Here is a 23,671-nt window from a genome sequence, read left to right on the forward strand (position 1 = left end):
TCATTGTTTCTCACTTGTTACCGATATATTATGGTAGGTTATATTTTGTCACGTTCTGCCCAGAAATGACTCAGAAAAGATATTCATACAGTATTGAATTGAAGTTAAAGTGATCCAGTTTGCAAAAGTGAATGGAAATCGTGCTGCTGAACATAAGTTTGGTCCTCCTCCAACTGAGAAATCAATCCGAGACTGGCTACGGGAAGAAGAAACCCTACTGAAAATGCCACGGCAGAAGAAGTTCATGTAGGCAGGTCAGCAAAATGGCCTGATTTAGAGAGGGAATTTAAGAGATGGATTGAAGAGCAAAGGACAATTGGAATTCCTGTGTCCACAAAGATGGTTCAGCATGAGGCAAGAAGAATTGCTGATGCAAAAGAAGTTACTGATTTCAAAGGAGGACACAATTAGTGCTTCAGGTTCATGAAATAGAATGGACTAAGCATGCGTACACGCACCAGACTTGCCCAAAAAAATGCCTGGAAGCCATGAGCAGAAGGTCCTTGAATTCCATCGTTTTGTCATTCAATGTCAGAAGACACATGAGTTTGAGTTGGAATGGATTGCAAATGTGGACAAAGTCCCCCTTCAATTTGATGTCCCAAGTAACAGAGCTGTTGATAAGAAGGGGGTGAAAACTGTAACTGTGAAGACAAGTGGACATGAAAAGAGCCATTATACAGTTGTTCTAGCTTGTTGTGCCAATGGAACCAAGCTGCCTCCTATGCTGATTTTCAAATGCAAAACAATGCCAAAAGAAGACATTCCTTGAGAATTGATTGTTCACATTTATGACAAGGGTTGGATGGATCAGGATGGGATGAAGATCTGGTTTGAGAAAATTTGGAGAAGGAGACCAGGTAGGCTCTTATGCAAACCTGTCCTGTTGGCGCTGATCAGTTTTCAGGGCACACATAACAAAAGACACAAAGAAGATTGCTGCAGAGCAAAAAAAACAAAACTTACCGTCTTACCTGGAGGCTTGATATCCCAGCTCCAAGCACTTGAAGTCAGCATTAACAAACCCTTCAAAGCTGCCATGAGAGATGAATGGAACCAATATTTGAAGTCTTCTGAGCACAATTTGACACCAGCAGGAAGAGTGCAGAAACCAACTATAGGAGAAGTTTGTACCTGGGTGAAAAGATCCTGGGATCATATTAAAATTGAGGTCATTGTCAAGTCATTTAAGAAGTGTGGCATTTTAAATGCCATAGATGGAACTGAGGATGAGACAATATGAAGACAGTGATTTGTCATCAGACACAGATGAAGGTAAGCAAATGGATGGGAGTTTTGACACAGAGGAGGAGTTGTATGAATTTTATGATGAATAAAACTTGAATTCAACAACTTTATGTAATTCATTTTTTTTTTCAAATTATGGGCCCCAAAATTAAGGTGCATCTTATACATGGGAGCATGTTATATGTGGGGAAATACGCTAATTGCTCTGGCTACAACATTCAATATTATGTTGAATACAGGTGGTTTGATTAGACACCTTTGTCTATTCATAATCAAAGGAAATACAATGTTATCTGTGGGCCTGTCCTATTTGGCTTTTGTTGTGTTGTGGTAAGTTTTTTCTGTACCCAATTTCTTGAGAGTTTTATCATGAAAGGATGTTGAGTTTTGTGAAATGCTTTTTTTTTACTTCTATTGAGATAAGATGATTTTTTTTCTTTCATTTTGTTACTGTGGTAAATACATTTATTGATTTTTGTATGTTGAACCTCCCTTGCATCCCAGTAATAAATCCCACTTGGTGTGTGCACCTGTTATTGTGCTGTTGAACTGTTTCCTAATATTTTGTTTAAGGTTTTTGCATCTATGTTCTGTTCATCAGGGAATATTGGCCCGTAGTTTTTTGTTTATTATTATAGTGTCCTTGTCTGGCTTTGGTAACACTGTAATGCTAGCATTGTAAAATGAGTCTGGAAATATGTCTTTCTCTTCAATTTTTCATTACAGTTTTAGAAGGATTGATGTTATTCTTCCGTGTTTAGTAGAGCTCACCAGTGTAGCCATTTTGTGTGAACTTTTCTTTGTTTGAAGGTTTTTGATTACTAAATCAAACTCCTTACTGATAATTGGTTTGTTCAGATCTTCTTTTTCTTCATGCCCCAGTCTTGGTAGTTTGTATATTTTTAGGAGTTTATCTTCTAGGTTATCCAAGATTTTGGTGAATAATTGCTCACAGCAGTCTTTTCTGATCATTTATATCTCTGTGGTGTTAGTTAATGCCTCCTCTCTCATCTCTGATATTTATGAGTCTCCTTTCTTTTTTTCTTAGCTAATCTAGCTAAATATTTGTCAATTATGTTTACCTATAATTAGGTGCTTCAATATTGAGTGCATAAATATTTCTAATTACTATATCCTCTTGATGAATTGACTCCCTCATTATATGATGGCCTTCTTGGTCTCTCATTTCTTTTTGGTTAATGTCTATTTTGTCTGACATAAATATAGCTACCCCTGCATCCTTTTGGTTTTCATTTGCATTGGATATCTTTTTCTATCTATGCACTTCAGCCTATTTGTGTTCTTAAGGCTGAAGTGAGTCTCTTGTGGGCAGCACAAGTCTCAAGTTGGGTCTTCTTTTTATTTGTTTGTTTGTTTGCTTGCTTGTTTTTACCTATTCAGCTGTTCTGTCTTTTGATTTGAGAATTCAGTCCTCTTACATTTCAAGTAATTGTTGGTAGATGTGGATTTACTGTTGCAATTTTGTCCATTGTTTTCTGACTGCTTTGTAGTTTCCCTTTTTCTTTATTCCCCTCTTGTTCTCTTCCTGTGTGATTTGATGGTTTTTTGTATTGTTATACTTTGATTTCTTCTTCGTTATCTTTTGTATATCTACTGTAGGTTTTTGCTTTGTGGTTACCATGAGGTTTACATAAAACATTTTATATTATTTCCTGACCTCTGTGAGCATCTTTTTGAACATTATTCTGAACTGTCTCCTGGGTAAATCACTCATCTCTGTTTCATTAAGATCAATTCCTAAAGATTTATCTTGTTCTTTTATTTGGAACATATTCCCTTGTTTCTTCATTTTCTGAGACTTTAGGTTTCTTCCCATTTGGTAAAACAGCCACCTCTCCTAGTGTTGGTACACTGTCTAACATAGGAGAGGAACCTCATCAATCAGCTCAGTCCAAGGATCCTGGTTACCTTTTAAACCTTTGTGGTTGTCCAAGTTGCCATCTTTGTTCTTTGTGCCTCTCAGTAGTTAAGAGTGTGCCAACACCTGTCATTGTCCCGATGAGGAGGATTGTAGTCAGCGCATACATGCAGGCTGATCAGAAGTCAGACCCTCTGACAACAGCTGGGAAAGTACCCAGTCACACCTATTCCAGGGACAAAGTGGGAGATGGGTGTTTTTTGCCTGCTCTGCACTCAGCCTGAGTGTATAGTCATGGAGTTGCTCCTGTATGCCTTCATGACTGCTTCTCTGTTTTCTACAGTTCTTTGGGATACTAGATAAGGTGTGTGGTCCAAATGCTCCACTCTTCTAGGAGAAACTGGGAGATGCATGGTTCCCTTCCAATTATACAGTGCTGGCAGTGGGGTTTATAGCAAGAGTTTGTCTCAACCTTTCCTGTTTTGATGTTCTAGCTTCTGGATTTCCCTCAGAGAAAATTGCTCCTTGTGTAGGTATACATTCAGTGAGTCCATGAGAGGAGGGAAATTCAGGAGCCTCCTATGTCACCATCTTGGTCCAGAGGTCACTTCCAAGTATGACTTTGTAAAAGAGCATTGGAAAAGGAGCTTAGAAACAGGGACTCTCACATACTACTGTTGTTAGAGACATGAACTGGTAGACCATTTTTGGAGAACAATTTGACAGTATATTAAAATTTACAGTATTTATGCCATTTGATTTAGAAATTCTACACCAGAAATTAATTGCATGAAAGAAACACAGAACCATGAAAAAAAAATCAGCGTACAAGGAGTTTTGCCAAAGTGTGGTCTGTAGTAATGAACAAACACTACTCAATTTTCCATTACTTGGTTAAATAAGCTATATTACTTCAAGGCATTGAGGATGCTCTAAACAGCCTTCAAAAAGAAGATATATCTGTGTTTTTCTGGAAAAGAAGGAATAAAAAATTAAGTTTTAAAACAGTGTAACTTCATTAAAAAATATATATATAATCCCCATGTTAGTATATGTATATAAAAATTGGATAAGTATTCAATTCACTGTGGGCATTATCTGCAGGTGTTAACATCCTGGTGGCTCTCTCTTTTCTGCATCTTAACTGCTTACATAAATAACATATGCTTCTGGTTAAAAATTTAAATATTACAAAGGGAGAAAAACACAGCAACCATGAAGAATATGAACCTGCTGCATTTGCATTTCTTTGTTCATTGTTTATTGCTTCTCTGTCCCAGAGTTTCTCATGCTTCCTAAGAATGGGGCCATGTCTGCTTCATTGTTGTTGTGTCCACCTGGCACATGATGGCTGCTCAGACATGAGAGATGCACTAGAAGAAATGTAGCTGATTGGCTTTGCTAAGTCATAAACTACACAGCATGATTGCAGACCCCCTCACAAAACTGAGGACAATGTCTGTGTTGTGGGTAAGGATCAAAGAATGGAAACATCTGTCTGAAATTTGTGGATTGTATGTTTCTGACCCGTCCTTCTCATATTCTCCACATGGAAGCTTCTGCAAGATCATCTTTGCTCTCTAATTTCCTGAAGCTCTTTTTTCCCTTTCCCCATCTAAAGATATGTTTAGCAGCTGAGTTCAGGATCTGATCATCTCAGATATCATTAATTTGGCACTTTTTTCTTTTATCTCTATGTTTTTTTTCTCACAGAATACCTCTCCCCAAGGGGTAAGCTCTTTATCAGGCTATACTCCGTATTTTTATGCCTTTTCTTCCAATAAAAATAGTTGCCATTCTGTTTTTATTTTGGTCTTAACTTCTCTTTTCTTACAGACCTATGGGGGGGGGCAGTAGGTGAGACCATGTTAATCTTCTGTTTCTACTCTTTAAGGATATTTTAATCTCAGTTAAAAAACAATGATTGTTTCTGCTAACCGGCTTCCCTCCAGCCTCTGTGTTAGACTGTCTATACCTGGAGCACTTCATTAGAGATTTCTGGTCTCCTATATAGTCATCCTGCCTTTCACACAAGTTCATCCTAAAGATGAGGGGCCATCTCTGCTGAGCTAGGGCAAGGCCATTCAAGGGTTTGGAAATCATCTGTCACACTGAGAGGAAATATTTGGTCAAAGTTGATAAACAGAAGCACTGTGTTTAGCAGGAGCTTCACTGGGAAGGGGTTTGCGATGAGACAGACGTACGCATGCATCAGACCACACTCCCGGCACTTGAGACTTGGCTCCCCCCCCCCCCCCACGATGGAAAGCCTGCTGTACCACGGATTTGTATGTCAACCACAGGGGCTTTCCAGGCCTGTTCTTGTCCAGCCTGGCCTACCCTCCTCTGTGCCTGCCCAGATGCTAACTCATTTCACCACGTCATATCCCCTTGCCTCCTTCAGGTCACTTGAGAAGAGCAGACAGGCCAGTGTACTAGCTAAACTACCCGAACTTGTGCCCCAGGGCAGTCTGTGTGCACAAAAACAAAGCTTCTCATCTCCTTAGAGTCCCACACCAGCTTCTGCATGAGGAAGTATCCTGCTTGCTATAACTGTCCAGTGTGAAAAAGTGCCAGATGCCAAACGGCGCCCGCTTCTCTTTGTGCACAGGGTGCTTGAGTAGCAGGGGGTGTTAGGGGAGCAGATTACTGTTTAATAAGCACTATTCCATTGTGCCTTCTATACGACTAGGAACAATTAACTTGTTAAATATCAAACAACTGAGTGAAGTGGATTAAAAAAAAACGCATAAATGTCTTTTCCTGTAGTCACCTCCTCCCTACCCAATCCACACCAAAAGCTGCCAACACTAATTATGAAGGTAGTAAAACAGCAGTAATTACATGCTGTGGAGCACCTACTTTGTGCCAGACACCACGCTTTGTGCCTTGTGGATTTATTGCTAATCCTGCCAGATGGGGTTATTAACTCCAGTCTACAGATGAGGACACCAATAATCAGAAAAGTACAGTTGACCTGGGTTGGTCTGCTGGTTAGTGGCAGAGCCAAGAGGAAACAAGGTCTCTCAGACTCCCACCCCAGCTTCTGTTCAGTTACTCTGCTTCTCTGTACTTGCGATGTGGGTTTTGTCAAATGCACATCTCCACATTATCTTCTGCAGAAAACAATTCAGAAGCATTTTAAGTGGTAAACATGGCCAGGAATATAATTCTCGCCATCCTCCCTTTCTAGCTTCTATAGTCTTCCACTCTGTCCCGAATAAACCATCTTACCCAGGTGAAAGAGCAATTTGATTATTGCCAACCAGGGCTCATTCCAAGACTAATTATAATCTATGTTTCTGTTAAGAGAGCTAATTTCTGGGTGTTTGTGCTGCCACTAAAGGGTGTTATGACAATCAGAAATCAGGTGACCCTGACATCATGAATAACATGCTTTCTCACAAGCTGGTCAGTAATTTAGCTTACTTCTTATAAACCTAGACTCAATATGGTTTATTCTCAGAAATTATCTGTTCCAGCCCCAGATTCAGAATTTAGGAAATCCTCTTTATACCCCTCAGTCTTATTATTCCTTTTTTTTTAAGCCTCTTTTAAAATTAGACCAATTAATCCTTCTCATCAGGAGCACAAGGCTTGTAAGGGTGCAGAAACTGACAGGTGTCTATGTACTGCAGCAGGAACTCCGGAGTCTCCTGGTCACTGGGGGTTAGTGACAGTGTGAAGTTCTGCATCTGTACCCTCAACATCAAAACTCTGTTCTCTGAATTCTGAGAACCCAATGTGGTCTTTACTATTTTTAACATTTTAACACAATGTTCAGTTCTAGAAATAGTCACCAAACTAAAAGGTGGGAATTATAATGTTTGAAACAGAAATAAAATGAACCTTGAAACCAGTGACTCTAAAAATGAATTTGAAGAATGTATGGGTTTTATTGCTCCAGAAGGTCCCAATTTCATAGGTGGGACAGGGAGTGCAGGCAACACAGAGGCACAGGAGGTTAGAGAAGGCGACAGGTCACCTCCGTCTTCCTGCCCCAGAACAAAACTGGAAAACAATAAAGCTGCATCTGGAGCAAGAAATTTTTAGTCAAGTTCAAAATGAAGGGATCTAGCATGAAATAATTTTTAAGAGGGACAGTTGAGTCGATACTTCAGTCAATGCTCTTATCCTCTTCCATGGTGAGTCCAGAGTTTGTGGGGATAGCTGAAGTCAGGGAGGTGAGAGGTGAGGGGCGGATCTCCAGTGTACAGCACTAATTTCCTTTCAATGACTAACACTCTTTACAATGTGAAGGAAATAATGAAAAGCCAGACACCAGGTGGCCTCAGCTTTTTGAGAACTGGAAATCTCATGGGCAAAAGAGCACATGTGATACACGGGTCTTTAGTGTCCTTGGAGCCAGTTTACAGTCTTCCTTTCCAAATTCTTCAGTGCCTGACATGCGCCCTCATGCCCTAAGCCCATGGGGTCATCCCATTATATGCACATGTGCTTCTTGTCTTTCTCAGTCTGTGAACCTGAAATGAAAGCTGCTTCGTGAATTGATTCCTTCACGAAGAGTAGGTAATGAAATCATCACCTATAAGATGTGCCCTCCATTTTATCCACTGGGAATTAACCTCATTGAGAGCAGGGGGTGGCGATCAGTTTGAAAACTCTGGCGTTGAGCAATGAATCAGATTAGTTGGTGTTCTGATCTGAGACTCTCCCATCCAGGCGGTGTACAGGAGACTGGAAAACACATACATAGCACTAGGAATCCCCTTCTCAAGTCAACTTGGGTTCAATTTGGAGATATTCCTGGGTTTCTCATTTAAAGAAAAGAGATTTCACTATGAGTTTTGGTAATGGTGTTATGACAGGTTTTTATTGCTTATTTGTCATTTTAGCAGCCTAAAATACGTTATGATAAACAGATTTTTTTAAAAACCTTAGTATGGAAGATTTTTTTTTCCAGCAACTACTGTTTTTCCAAAAACTTTTTATAGGTAATATTTCCATCAAAATAATGAACTCCAAAACACTATATTACTATTATTTTTCAAACTATAGATCCTTCTACTGTAGTAATAGAATGAGAATATTCTTGGATTTTTTAAAATATATATAGGCACAAATGTAGAGGTTTTAACTGTGAGTTTGTTCTGAGCCCAGATCAGCCCAGCCTTCACCTTGGGATCCACAGTTAAAGGCCAGGGATGGTCTGATAATTGGAACAGACGCTGTATTCCCAAGAATGTTTCTCCACTTTACCTGTTCAAGGGCTGGCTCTCTGCCCCCCAGGAGCAGGCGTTGGGTGCCTTACCCTGTTCACCAGAGCAAGTGCCCTGTGCACTGCCGGCACTTAAAGGATAGGCCGCATAAAAACATAACCATGTTCCACTGTTGGCAGCACCTATATGATCAGTGACATTACATGATTGTCTGTGAGAGACCTGAAAAGCTGAGTGATCGTTCTGCTTCAGAAACTGCACACACTAGCACTGTGAGCTGCAGCAGCTGCTGCCACATGCAGAGACCCATTTAATTCCCCAGGACAGAGCTAATCCAGTGTTTTATCTAGAAAAGACTCAGTTTCTGAGTACAAAGAATTCTGGAGGTAGCTGTGGTCATTTTCCAGTCCTGGGGAAGAAGTCTCCTTTCCAGCAGACCTCTAACTTGGCAGCCCAAATTGAGACATTTCTGAAAGAGAAAGAGGTAATCTCACAATCCTGGCAACCATCATATGTGTTTAGTCAGACAGGTGTGATTTGCTGTTGCCATCATTTTACAGGCAAAAAGAAAGAGAGAACCCAGAAAAATTAAGTAAATTATTGGACCCATTGTGCGAGGCCTTCAGGACTTACAAGAGAGTTATAACACATGGTCCCTTCCCTCGACGAGAGCATAATCTAGTAGGGGTTAAGAATTAGAATCTGATCATGGTGACACACAGAAGGAAAATGTGCAGCCCCATGTAGCATGCAAATATGAAATACATGGCACAAATTGTGTGTGACAGACATAGAAGCATGTGGTCCTGGCTGAGGATAGCACTGGCCAGTGTGCTTCCTAGAGAGGCGGGTTATAAGAAAGAATGAAGTGGTAAGTGACATTGGAATAAAGTGAAGGGACAGGAAAACCTAAGGCAGGCAGAGGAAATGGGATGTCCACCCCAGGGCTTGGGGTGGGTTGTGCAGGAAAGGAGCAGGCTGTCAGATGGCAGCATCCCTGAACGACAACGCTGGACAGAGCATCCTGACAATTGGGAGAAGGATCACTGGAGGCTTTTGAGCAAACACAGCACCATAAGGGTTTTGGAAAAATCACTTCTGTGGCAGTGACTGAAGCAGATGGTGGTGGGGAGACAGTAGACAGGGAACGGAACCAGCAAAAGTGATTTTTTATTCACTGATTTTAGTAGGAAAATTAAAATATTGTTTAAATTTTTTCTAGCATAATCTATTTGCAAACTAAATATACTTTGCAGATCTTTATAACTATTCATTTTGAACTCAGAGGTTGGGTTTTAGGCTAAAATTCAATGTTTATCTCTTCTCTTTTTAAATAACAAAAAGCTGCAGGACTTAGTGAATGGATGTCCTAGGACATGGAAGGAGAAGGCAGCTGTGCTAAATGAGCACAGTCTATTTATGTTGAAACTGTGGGTTTTGGGGACTCACGGTCAGTGATGTACAATAGCCATGCAAATGCAGACTGTGCCCATGTCCATGGCATTCTGAAACACAGGGGTTGGAGAAAACTCCGGACAGTTAGCAAAGAGCAGTATTCTATACACTTACCATTTAACTATCTGCTCTTATGTTTAGGAGAAAACCGACTGTGTTTGCTATAAAGAGACTTGGCATTTTATACCTATCTAAGAAATAAGAAGACACTCTGAAATATGTCCCTTTGATAACAAGACATCTGCTTAGGGCTGGGACTGGTGACGCTGTGTTAACAAAGATATGTTGATTTTCAATCCTGTCAGTTGGCTGAGGAAGCTAGGCTTCAATCTGAGGACCTGTCAGTGCTGGGGAATGGGGTGTGGCCCCACTCCTAAGTGACAAGAAAATCAAAAAGGAAGGAAGGCAGACAGATCAAAGAAGTGTTAAGGGAGTTTATAAGATCAAACAGGAGCTACTTGACTTTGGGGCACCAGTCTGTTTCTCTTCCTGTCCTACCTGTGGTCCAGGATGTGATGAAAGGACACCCAGGTGGAGAGAATCAGAGCAGAGCAGTAAAGAGGGAATGGGCACAGGTGGGAAGCAGGGTATGCACGTCATGGTCAGAGGCCTTGACACCAAGTCGCTTCTTCCCCTGTGAGCTGAGGAGCAGACCAAGGGGAGTTGTAGCTATTATGAAATTTCCCCTTCACTTGCATACTAAATCACTAGCAGAAATAGGTACAAATGAAACACCTTTTAATCAACTCTTACCTCATTGACTACTATTATTATGACAGAAATCAGTTCCCCTGAGAAAACTTAGAGACATTTTCTCCAATGTAAAATGCATATCACTCACACATCATAATCTCTTTAAATAACTTTATGTTTTAGTAAATATTGTTTGCATTGGTCATTGCTAGCTCAATTATAGATTATATTTGCATAATACTTCATTCTTTTATAAAAAACACTTTTCTATATATTCTTTTATTCTCAGGCTCCCAACATCTAAAATTCAGAGAGAAATTGTATTTCTTATTTGAGAGAAAAGAATTCTGAAACTGAGCTTGATAGTAATCAGTGCTGTCTTTTATTGAATATAAGAGGACCATCCCATGCTCTTTATATGTATTATCTCATTTAATGCCCATGATTAAACCATGCGCTAGTTAGCATCTCTATTTCCTCTGGTTCTAAGATAGCACAGATGGAGATATGATTGGTTCCAAAGTCTGTGCTTTGAAATCACTACCAATTACTGAAGATGTGAATTTACCTAAGCTCACTGAGCTAGCGACAGAAGAGGAACTGGAAATAGCCTATTTGCCCTTAATTTTTCCATGCAGTTCCAAATAGTTTTAAAAAGTCATTGTACATTCATTAAAAACAAATAATTATTTCATATAAACAACCCTGTATTTTTGGGAATTCTAAGAGATTTAAATGTTTCAAGCAACCCTATTGTCTTTATTTTTTCTCATATATAAAGCAGCATTAATTATGTAGAAAATCACATAGAAATACTTAGATAGAATTAAAGTAGTATCACTGAGCAATTTTGCATTGAAATATGGGCATTCAGTTTAATTCAATAAGTTACTTTTGGGCACTTAGTCTATAAGGTACTTCATCTACATAGATGAGTAGACACTATCCCTCTAAAGAAACTTTCAATTTGTCTTTAGAAGAGTATGTTTAATAAGTTTGAAGACTCTTGAAAGAGATGATTAGGATTCCTTAGTAGGATTTTTATTCTGCGTTGGGGGAAGAATATCAGAAGAAAGCAGAACAGTGAGTACAGATAGAGGGGTACACTTATAACACTAAACACGGGGAAAGAATCTAAGTAACACTGAGAGAGAAACAAGGGCTTTGGAGGAGCATGAGAAGGGAACTGTCATACCATATTGGGATAGAAGGGGAATCAGCTAAGGCCCATGACATAAATGATGTTTGAGAAAAGCCTGAATGGACAGACAGAAACCCAGAAGGCACACGAGCGTAGAGCATTCACACACAAAGGGGGCAGTGGAGGTGAAAGCAGAGGCCATGGTTTTTCTTCTACGTAGTGTGTGTGCAGATTAAGAGAAAGGCTCAAAGCTGACTACTGGGACTTTGTTGCAGAAGGTCTTGGACACTGTTTGTCTTTAAGGCAAATAGAGTAGAGTAAAAACAAACACTGGATTGGGAGGAAGGAGGGTTGAGTGAACACTTCAGTGGTGGTGTTTGTGCACTTAGTAAACTTGGGCAGATCACTTCATCTTTTTTTTTTTTCTTTTTTTTAATTTTCTGAAGCTGGAAACGGGGAGAGACAGCCAGACAGACTCCCGCATGCGCCCGACTGGGATCCACCCGGCACACCCACCAGGGGCAACGCTCTGCCCACCAGGGGGCAACGCCCTGCCCCTCCGGGGCATCACTCTGCCGCGACCAGAGCCACTCTAGCGCCTGGGGCAGAGGCCAAGGAGCCATCCCCAGCGCCCGGGCCATCCTCGCTCCAATGGAGCCCCGGCTGCGGGAGGGGAAGAGAGAGACAGAGAGGAAGGAGGAGGGGGGTGGAGAAGCAAATGGGTGCCTCTCCTGTGTGCCCCGGCCAGGAATCGAACCCAGGTTCCCCGCACGCCAGGCCAACGCTCCACCGCTGAGCCAACCAGCCAGGGCCCACTTCATCTTTTTGAGCTTTGACTTCCTCACCTCCAATATGGGTATAATAATTATTACTGTAAAGGTTGTTGTAAATGAGGAAAGTTATGTGGAGGTATTCTGAAACCATCAAGCACAACAGCAGGCATTGTTGCCATATTCAGTACTACTCACTGCCATATTCAGCACTGTTGGTGTTATACATGTGATGGTCCATGACGATATTCAAGAAGTGGTGCTTTTCATTTCGATCTGCACTTTAGGAAAGATAAATTGATGCAAGTGTGGAGGATGGCTTAATAACAGAGAACCAGATAGGAAGTTCCTAAAATAATTCAGGTTAAAAATAATGAGGATAGGATTAAGATGGTTGTTCAGGTGACCAGGAAGAAAGGTAGAAACATTGTAGAGATACTGTTTAATTTTTTATTCATTCAAAAGCAGGGATGAGACACAGGATAGGATGTGCAGACACTCGGAGAGTGAGGTGAGAGGAATGTAAAGTGCCACTTTCTCCCTTTGCTTTCCATTGGAGAAACCCTGGTCCCAGCGGAATGGAGGATAGGACTCCTTAGGTACATATGAGCTTAATGTACCTCAAGTGCATGTGTCACAGTGGGTAGGAGACGAGGAAGGGTCAGGAACTCCTTCCAAGGAGGATTGACCACTCCCTCTGCCCTGCTTCCTGTGTGGGTCTGTACCATCTGAGTTGCTGAGGGCAGGGGAGTGTTACCCAAGGAAAGAAGGCACAAGACTATCCTCAAGAAACTCACTTCAAAAACCTGACAAAACCCTTTTAGCACCACCCTACTCCCAACTGAGGGAGGTAAGAAAATGTCCTTACCTACAGAGAGAATTTCTTACTTCTCTTAAAATGGACCAGCTGAGGCCCTGGCCCGTTGGCTCAGTGGAAAATGGACCAGCTGCTTCTATGCTAGGCTCTCAAGAAGAGAGTTCAAAACCTATTTGTAAATTCTAAGTCAGTTTTCTGGTAATCAGAAATTGATTCAATTTAATTTTATAGTCATTTAGTGAATGCAGATAACTTCCAGGAAATGGAACTGACAAAGAATATTGGAAGTAACCAAGAGACCCCTTCCTCTCTCACACAGCTTAGTGAAGATGTATGTCAGAAAGCATATGACAGGCCCTGACCAGTGGCTCAGTGGATAAAGCACCAGCCCAGCATGTGGACGCCCCAGGTTCAATTCCTGGTCACGGCACACAGGAGAAGCAACCACCTGCTTTCCCTCCTCCCATTCCCCCTCCACTTCCTCTTCCCCTCCCACAGTCAGTGGCTCAAGTGTGGCCCCAGACATTGAGCATGGCTCCATAGTCTCCGCTTCAGGTGCTAAGAAGAGCTCTGTTGCTGAGCAATGGAGCAACACCCCAGATGGGCAGAACATCACCCCCTACTGGGCTTGCCAGGTGGATTCCAGTCAGGGCACATGTAAGAGTCTGTCTCTCAGCCTCTCCACCTTTCACTGAATAAAAAAAAAAATAGTTATAAACATCAGAAACATACTCCATCTTTGTTTCATACATGTGATTAGTGCTTTCACTTCATGAGTGACATTTTCATGAAGACCAAAGTGATGTGTGGGGGCTTATAGGAAACACATACTAATATGAGTTTCTAATAAAATAAACAACTCCTGTAATAATGATCCCTAAAGTTGAAAGTGCTTCACACAGTCCTTCAGAAACACCCAAAGGAATTTCATGGGATCAAGTGCCAGAGAAGCAGTCCTCTTTGTATGGCATTTTCCATAGAACTTTTACCTCTGGGTTATCCCTTTACTCAGGAGCTTCACTGAAGTGAAAATAGGACAGCCTTGTAGATCTTTTTTAAATGATTTTTTAAAATATTTTATTTACTGATTTAGAGAGAAGAGAGAGAGAAGAAAAGTAGTGGGGGAAGAAGCGGGAAGTATCAACTTGTAGTTGCTTCTCGTATGTGCCCATGGTTTTAAACCAGCAACCTCGCATTCTAGGTCGACGCTTTATCCGCTGTGCCACCACAGGTCAGGCTTTTTCTAAAATGATTATTTTTTTTAAAAGAGTTTATTTGTAGATCTTTTTATGGTATAAAGGGCACGTGGGGATAATCACAGAACCAAGAATTGGTAAAATTAGGGGAAAAATCATAAAGGTGGGTTTTACATTCTTTTTTTAAATCCCTTTCATTCCTTATTCATCTCTTGTTCATTTCTTATCCCTTCCATGACTGATCAAGGCAGCTTTATAGCTGCTCTCTATGCTACTGATGTTCAATACTTTGTTACAGTGTTATTGGTTTCCCTCCTTTTAGGAGATGACCTGGCTTCCACCACTTTCTGCTATTCAAGCACCTGGCAAAGTGGAACCAAGCAAATTTTCATTTCCAAATAAGGTGAGCTATGTCACTCCGGAACAATATGCTTTATCTACACAGAGATTTTTTGTGTGTGGACAGTGGGTTTTCCCTTGATTCTTTTCTCTTTTGTAAATATTCTTGCCAGAGGCATATGGATCTGCTTTTCAGCATTTTGCAAACACAGTATATTTATTCATCAAAGGGGAAAATCAAGATTGCAACTTTTCTTACCCACACTTCCATACTTAATGCAAAATGTGATGCATCTTATAATTGTCATTTTATCTACAGACGTTTGTGAAATTGGCATGCATCTTACAATAATTTTATATATTCAGTGTGATTTTATGCTTGTTTTTTTTCTGGAAAGCGGTTCTTGAATTAATGGTGAATCTTAAAATCAATGTCTTAGAGCCTGACCAGGCGGTGGCGCAGTGGATACAGTGTTGGACTGGGACGCAGAGGACCCACGTTCGAAGCCCCAAGGTCACTGGCTTGAGCGCATGCTTATCTGGTTTGAGCACAGCTCACCAGCTTGAACCCAAAGTCACTGGCTTGAGCAAGGGGTCACTCACTCTGCTGTGGCCCCCCGGTCAAGGCACATATGAGAAAGCAATCAATGAACAACTAAGGAGCCACAACGAGGAATTGGTGCTTCTCATCTTTCTCCCTTCCTGTCTGTCTTTCCCTGTCTATCCCTCTCTCTGTCTGTCACAAAAAATAAAATATAAATATAAATAAAATCAATGTCTTAGAATTAAGGACATGTAGTATTTAACTACACAGATATCTAATCATAAAACATTATCCAGGACTTTAAAACAAAATATTTCTATGTTTTCTGAAAATAAGTACATAAAATAATTAGCCACAAAATTTGTTTAAATTATATGTGAGTCTAATATGTTTTATTTTAATACAGCTAATATCTAACTTCATACTCATTATAAAGATGAAATTATACAAAAAGAAGGAGCAAACTATCAAAGTTCCCAGCACCCTCGTCCATATTTTATTTCCCTACCCAGCTATTGCAGTCAAGTGTTTGATGTGTATCATTTCAGTCATTCTCTGTGTATTATATATACATATATGTGCACATGCACTTTTTAAAACTCATGAATGTTATATAATAAAAGCATTTTTCTCAAACTTTATTTTTTCCAATACCCACAATAAATAAATATTATTGTTAAATAGAAATATCACTGCGGAGGACCCGGGTTCGATTCCCGGCCAGGGCACACAGGAGAAGCGCCCATTTGCTTCTCCACCCCTCCGCCGCGCCTTCTTCTCTGTCTCTCTCTTCCCCTCCCACAGCTAAGGCTCCATTGGAGCAAAAATGGCCCGGGCACTGGGGATGGCTCTGTGGCCTCTGCCTCAGGCGCTAGAGTGGCTCTGGTCGCAACATGGCGACGCCCAGGATGGGCAGAGCATTGCCCCCTGGTGGGCAGAGCATCGCCCCATGGTGGGCGTGCCGGGTGGATCCCGGTCGGGCGCATGCGGGAGTCTGTCTGACTGTCTCTCCCTGTTTCCAGCTTCAGAAAAATGCAAAAAAAAAAAAAGAAATATCACAACTTTCTCAAGTGAATTATTGAAACAATTATTTATTATAATTATCACAGTGATAAATTCCATTCTAAGGGTTGATGTTTATTTTTCTTAACAAACTGTACAAACTGTATTGGAGAGCTTTCCAAGTGAATATTTTCTTCATGCTTAACAGCAGCAAAGTATTTTATAATACGAATTTGCTGGAATATATCGAATCAAGCACCTTTTGGTGGACATTAAGATTGCTGATCAAGGGAGATGTTGAGGGGAATATGGGGGAGGTGGGATGTATTCGGGGCAACACTAGAATCTATGTAAACACAATAAATTAAAACCAATAAAAAATATAAAACAAAATACATAAAAGAAATGCTAAAAGAAAAGGAAAAAAAAGATTGCTGATGGTTGGTTGTTATCACAAACACTTTTTCAATAGAGTTTTCTGTGGATGCTTGAATGTCTCTGGTACTGATGCCTAGAACAGGAATGGTGGTGTTGGAGGCATCAAAAGCCATAATTATCCTGAATTGTGCTTCAGAGTACTTTTTTATACATCTCTCCCAATGTTTAATATTATCTGGCTTTTTATCCATGTTTCTGGGTGAAAATTTGCTGTCTCATTGTTTTCATTTACATTTCTCCAATTTCTTCTGAGTTTGAGCATAGACGGGTTTTCCATGGGACTTGCCCATTCATATTCATTGCCCATGCATATCCCATATTAGAAAATGGCTTGTAGAAACTTCTTATAGCTTATTCATGTGCCTATAATACAGTGTGTCCATAAAGTCATGGTGCACTTTTGACTGGTCACAGGAAAGCAACAAAAGACGATAGAAATGTGAAATCTGCACCAAATAAAAGGAAAACTCTCCCAGTTTCATACCTATTCAGTGTAGTTTGATGTGGGCTCACGCACAGATTTTTTAGGGCTCCTTAGGTAGCTATCCCATATAACCTCTACAGACTCATCACTGACTGATGGCCTACCAGAACGGGGTTTCTCCACCAAACTGCCGGTTTCCTTCAATTGCTTATCCCACCGAGTAATGTTATTCCTATGTGGTGGCGCTTTGTTATAAACGCGCCAATATTCATGTTGCACTTTGGTCACGGGTTCGAATTTAGCGAGCCACAGAACACACTGAACATTCCTCTGTACCATCCACATCTCGAATGGCATGGCCGTGGGCTGCTGCACTGTATACACGGTGTTACATCATCATCTGTACATGCGCACATGCTGCCACATCATCCTACAGAAACTGGGAGGGTTTTCCTTTTATTTGGTGCAGATTTCACATTTCTATCGTCTTTTGATGCTTTCCTGTGACCAGTAAAAAGTGCACCATGACTTTACGGACACACTGTATATGATGCAACTATTTTTTTGGTAACCTGATTAATGTACCTTTTATACCAGCAAAGAGTTTATTTTTTGTCAGAGATTAAAAAAACAAAACAAAAAAACTTCCCTGCACCTATATTCTAACAACATTCTCTATTTTATTCTAAGACTTTTATAGTTATTGGTTTTAGGTTTAAAATTTTTTTCATGGATGGTGTAACATAGGATTATAGTTTTATTCTTATCAATGACTAGTAAATTATTACAGCACTATTAATAGATTAGCCCAGGGGTCAGGAACCGTTTTGGCTGAGAGAGCCATGAACGCCACATATTTTAAAATGTAATTCCATGAGAGCCATACAACGACCCGTGTATGTTACGCATTACCAATAAAAATTTGGTGTTGTCCCCAAGGACAGCTGTGATTGGCTCCAGCCACCCGCAACCATGAACATGGGCGATAAGAAATGAATGGATTGTAATACATGAGAATGTTTTATATTTTTAATGTTATTTTTTTTAATTAAAGATTTGTCTGCGAGCCAGATGCAGCCATCAAAGGAGCCACATCTGGCTCACAAGCCATAGGTTCTGACCCCTGGATTAGCCCATATTTACCCCCACTGCTTTGAAATACCATGTTTATCAACAATTGAATTTCACATAAATACATTGATTTGTTTCAGGACCATTTATTCTGTTTTTTCAGTATATTTATCTACTTTTTTTGTAAAGTCTTAGATCGTAAATAGTTTAAGCTTTGCAGACAGTACATAAATGAATGACTAGCTATGTTCAAATGAAATTTTATTTACAGAAACAGGCATAGCATAATATATAAAGAATTCTTATAATTCAACAATGAAAGGAAAACTCCTTTTAAGAATAGAAAAAGGATTTAAATACACATTTCTACAAAGAAGATCTACAAATGGCTAATAAGTAAATGAAAAGGTACTATCACTGTCATTAATCATTAAAGAAATGCAAATCAAAATCACAATGAGATAATGAGTCATACCTACTTAAATAGCTAAAATCAAAGTATCTAGTGTTAGGAAGTGTATAGAAAAATTGGAAACCTGCTATCAGTTGCTGGTGCGATAAAATGCCACAACCTCTTTGAGAAGCATTAAAACGGTTCCTCAAACATTGCATTATCCTGTGATCCAGCAATTCCACCCCTAGGTGTATATACTCAAGAGAATGAAAACACGTCTCCACAAAAACTTATGCACACATATCCACAGTAGCATTAATCATAATAGCCAATAAGAAGAGACATATAACTGATGAATGGATAAACAGAAGTGATGTATCATTACAATGGAATATTTTTCAAGCACAGAAAGGAATGAAGTAGTGATACCTGATACAGTGTGGATGAACATTAAAAATGTTTTGCTCAGTAAAAGTGAGAGAAACCAGTCACAAACAACCACATACTATATTGTATGATTTCATATATTTAAAATGTCCAGAATAGGCAAATATAGAGAGACAGAGAATAAATCAGTGGTTGCTTGCAGCTCAGAGGTGGGGAGATGGGGTTGAGTGATAGCTAAAGGATAAAGATTTCTTTTTAAAGTGATAAAAATTATTGAAAGGGATAAAAATAATTCATTGTGGTAAAAAAAAAACACCTGAAAATGCTAAAAAGCATTAAATTGTTTAAAATAAAACAAATCAGAGGATGAGTCTTATTTGTCCTGTGGGCTGTAGTTGGCCAGCTTCTAGCTTAAATTTTTGATGATTTTTGGCCTATTTACACATATACACATATGTCATCAGGCCAAGACCCTTCTTTATTATCCAAAAGTCCTACCTATTGTACATTTTTTATATTCCAGACCAATTTAAGAATCATCAGTGTGTGTGTGTGTGTGTGTGACAGAGAGAGAGAGACAGAGAGAGGGATAGATAAGGACAGACAGGCAGAAAGGGAGAGAGATGAGAAGCATCGTTGTGGCACCTTAAGTTGTTCAGTGATTGCTTTCTCATATGTGCCTTGACTGGGGAGCTACAGAAGAGCAAGTGACCACTTGCTCAAGCCAGTGACCTTGGGTTCAAGCTGGTGAGCTGTGCTCAAACCAGAGCCGGTGACCTCAGGGTTTCGAACCTGGGTGCCCTGTGTCCCAGTCCTACACTCTACCCACTGCATCACCACTTGGTCAGGCTAAGAATCATCCTGATGACCCTTTGCTCCTTATAAAAATCCTATTGGCCTGACTGGTAGTGGCATAGTGGATAGAGCATCAGCCTGGGACCTCAGTGTCACCAGCTTGAGTACAGGCTCACTGCCTTCAGTGTGCGGTCACTGGCTTGAGCGTGGCATCATAGATACAATCCCATGGTCACTGTCTTGAGCCCAAAGATCCCTGGCTTAAGCCCAAGGTCACTGGCTTGAGCAAGGGTCACTCGGTCTGCTGTACCCGCCCCCCGCCCCATCAAGGCACATATGAGAAACAATCAGTGAACAACTAAGGTGCCACAATTTCAAGTTGATGCTTCTCATCTTTCTCCCTTCCTATCTCTGTCTGTGTCTCTGTCTCACAAAAACAAACAAAAACAAAAAAACATCACCTTGAAATTTTGTTTGGTTTCTAACTTAATTTAAGAAAGTATATCCATATGATAATATCTTCATCCTGTCTAGGAATTTGGACTGTCTCTTCACTTTTTGTCATATCTTATTTCATGTTCTTTGGTAAATATTTTTTTCTTGTAGGTCTTTCCCATAGGTTCTTTGGTTTAGTCTCAGATATTTAAAGATATTCACTTACTTTTCTATTTAAATGAGCTTTATGAAAGTTTTTATGTTTTCTAATTAGTCCTCGATGGTGTGAAGGAAATCTACTGAGTTTTATATATCTACTTTCTGAACTTCTTTTGGTTCTGGGAGAATTTTTGGTGAACTCAAATTTTTCTAGTAGGGAAAATAGAATGAATACCTTGGAGAATGGTGAGTACAGACAGTGACTGGGAATGAATGGATTTTCAATAGACAGCTTAAGAAAGATCTTCCTGAGGAGGTGGCATTGGAGCAGCCTCTAAAGGAGGTGAGGAGCTGACAAGGGGAGGAGAGAGTTTCAGCAGGTGGAAGAGAATGTGGAAATGGTGTGAGGCAGGCGGGTTCCCGGATGTGGGAGGCCCAGGAGGACCAGTGGGGCCAGGACAGAACAAAGGGGTACAGAACAGCCAATGACACAGAGGTAAGTGCAGAGTAGGACTGAAAGGATGCTGAAAAGCCTGGAGACTTTGCTGCTCTGCTCTGGGTAAATTGAGACATTATAAAGAATTTTGCAAATCACAAGTTTGTTCATTTTATTCTTTTTGCATCAAATAGAAAGAACCTCTACTTCTTTGCCTTATTCATGACAGTAAGAAGGATGCTTCCAAGGTGTTATTATTTAGTGTAGTAATTGCTTACTCTGTGTCCAGCCAAGGTAGCGTCTTTCTGTTTCTAGCTTTCTGAAAATTTTGAAAGTTTGAATTTTCTTTTTATTTTTAAAGATGATGTTATAATTTATAAACAGTAAAATTCATCCTTTTTAGTATCCTGCAAGTTTTGGCAAACATATGCTTCTGAGACCTCCATAGTCAAGATATAGAAGCATTCTGTCACTTCTCAGATTCCCCCTGCCATGCTGTATTGAGCCTTCCCACACCCCAACCCCTGGCAAGAACTGATATGGTTTCCAGACTACACATATATAGCTCAAATTGAGTTCCATTGAATAGCTTATTCAGCTTGTATTGAGAGATTCATAGTTTTCCTTGAATCTGCTAATGTAGGAAGTTACATTGATTGTCTAATTTTTAATCACCTATACAGTCCTATGCTTAATTTCCTTAATTATGGTGTATTGCTCATTTAATATGCCTTTGGACTTAATTTTGCCTATGTTTAAATTACTAGGTCTACTCCTGTGTTCATAAATGCACTTGGACTAGTTAACTTCCTGTGTATGCTTCATTTTCAATATCAGGAATAAAATAGCCTCTTATAATAAATTCATTAATTTTCTACCCTTTTTTTTGTATTCTGGGAGAGTTTATATAACGCACCAATTTTTCCCTCCTTAAAGGCATGGTATAACTCACCTATAAAACTTAATATAGGCCCTGGCCGGTTGGCTCAGTGCTAGAGCATCAGCCTGGTGTGCAGGAGTCCCAGGTTAGATTCCCTGCCAGGGCACACAGGAGAAGCGCCCATCTGCTTCTCTACCCCTCCCCCTCTCCTTCCTCTCTGTCTCTCTCTTCCCCTCCCGCAGCCAAGGCTCCATTGGAGCAAAGTTGGCCCGGGCGCTGAAGATGGTTCTGTGGCCTCTGCCTCAGGTGCTAGAGTGGCTCTGGTCGCAACAGAGCGACGCCCTGGAGGGGCAGAGCATCACCCCCTGGTGGGCGTGCCGGGTGGATCCCAGTCGGGTGCATGCGGGAGTCTGTCTGACTGCCTCCCTGTTTCTAACTTCAGAAAAATACAAAAAAAAAAAACTTAATGTATGTAAAGTTTTCTTTTAAGAGGTCTCTAGCCGCTCTCTATGGAGCAGGCCCGCACCTATCCTCACCCCTCCTTTCCCCAGGGCATTTGCTCACCCTCTTTCTCTCTCTCTCTCTTTCTCTCTCTCTCTCTCCCCCACCCAAAGTTCCAAAGGCCCTGTTTTTGCTGTGATTTATTTCCTGAACCCATTTCTTCTACTGCTCACTTCTGCCTCCGTGACTTTCTAAATAAACTCTCTTTGAAAAAAAAAAGATCTCTGGCCCTGGCCAGTTGGCTCAGCAGTAGAGTGTTGGCCTGGCATGCAGGAGTTCCGGGTTCGATTCCCGGCCAGGGCACACAGGAGAAGCGCCCATCTGCTTCTCCACCCCTCCCCCTCTCCTTCCTCTCTGTCTCTCTCTTCCCCTCCCGCAGCCGAGGCTCCATTGGAGCAAAGATTGCCCAGGCGCTGAGGATGGCTCTGTGGCCTCTGCCTCAGGCACTAGAATGGCTCTGGATGCAACAGAGTGACGCCCCAGAGGGGCAAAGCATCGCCCCCTGGTGGGTGTGCCGGGTGGATCCCGGTCGGGCGCATGCGGGAGTCTGTCTGACTGCCTCCCCATTTCCAGCTTTGGAAAAATGGGAAAAAAAAATAGATCTCTGTTTTTTCATTTTCTTCTACACCTATTGGCCTATTCAAACTTTCTACCTCTTCTTGAGTTAGTTGATCTTTTTCTTTTTTTTCCCCCTTTAGGGTTTTCAGACATGTACATAATCCTACTGTATTTTTTTTTTTAGTAACTCATTAAATTTTAACGTATTAGCCTATTAAATTTATTTTCACCGATAGCTGTAATTAGTGTCTGTATCCTATTCCCAAATATGGAACAGTCAGTTTTAGTTTGGTCTCCGCCACCATTTCTCTGTCCAAGATTATCTACTCTATTTCAAGAGATCATTAGTGTGACTGTTTTCTGGCATGATGCCTTGACAATTGCTAGTTCCTTAAATTGTCATTGTTTTTGTATCTCAAGTCTTCCTTTATTTAAAATGTATTTATTGTTTTGCCAGAGTTTATTTTGGGGCAGACTTTTAGCCCATCCTGATCTCAAGTCATTGCCGTTTCCCCCCTGCGGCTCTCAGGCTGGCTCATCCCAGCAGTGCTCTTGGGTGGGCCTGGTGCTTCACGTACTCTGCACCCAAGCTCATGACTTCTATTTAGTATCTCCAGGCCCATCACCACCCCCAAGCTCCATACCTGTATTTCTACTTACCTACTCAACATCTCCACTTACCAGACATCTCACAAGCGGAGCTTTAATCGGCCCACAACCCTGTGCAGGGTTCCTCGGTACCTCCCCCACAAGCCTGGAGCCATCTGGATTTATTTCCTAAGGGCACTTAGAACCAAGTACACAAACCAGGCAGCTTTAAATAAATTTATTTTCTCACAGTGCTGGAGGCTAGACATGTGAAAGCAAGGTGTCAGTGGGGCTGTGCTCCCTCTGAAGGATCTAGGGGAGAATCCTCCCTGTCTGTTCCC

The 23,671-nt window shown here is 40.8% G+C and overlaps 1 protein-coding gene across 2 annotated transcripts in view; it reads left to right on the forward strand.

The window, feature by feature from the left end:
• Window positions 1–23,671, forward strand: part of AFF3 (ALF transcription elongation factor 3) — a 719,747-nt gene that overhangs the window by 472,401 nt on the left and 223,675 nt on the right. For both annotated transcript variants that reach the window (XM_066267825.1, XM_066267826.1), the window contains one exon: window positions 14,702–14,782. In XM_066267825.1, coding sequence (XP_066123922.1) covers window positions 14,702–14,782 — 81 coding nt within the window. The remainder of the gene's footprint in view (window positions 1–14,701; window positions 14,783–23,671) is intronic.

The sequence above is a fragment of the Saccopteryx bilineata genome, chromosome 3 (genome assembly GCF_036850765.1).
Source record: "Saccopteryx bilineata isolate mSacBil1 chromosome 3, mSacBil1_pri_phased_curated, whole genome shotgun sequence".
NCBI classification, from domain to species: Eukaryota; Metazoa; Chordata; class Mammalia; order Chiroptera; family Emballonuridae; genus Saccopteryx; species Saccopteryx bilineata.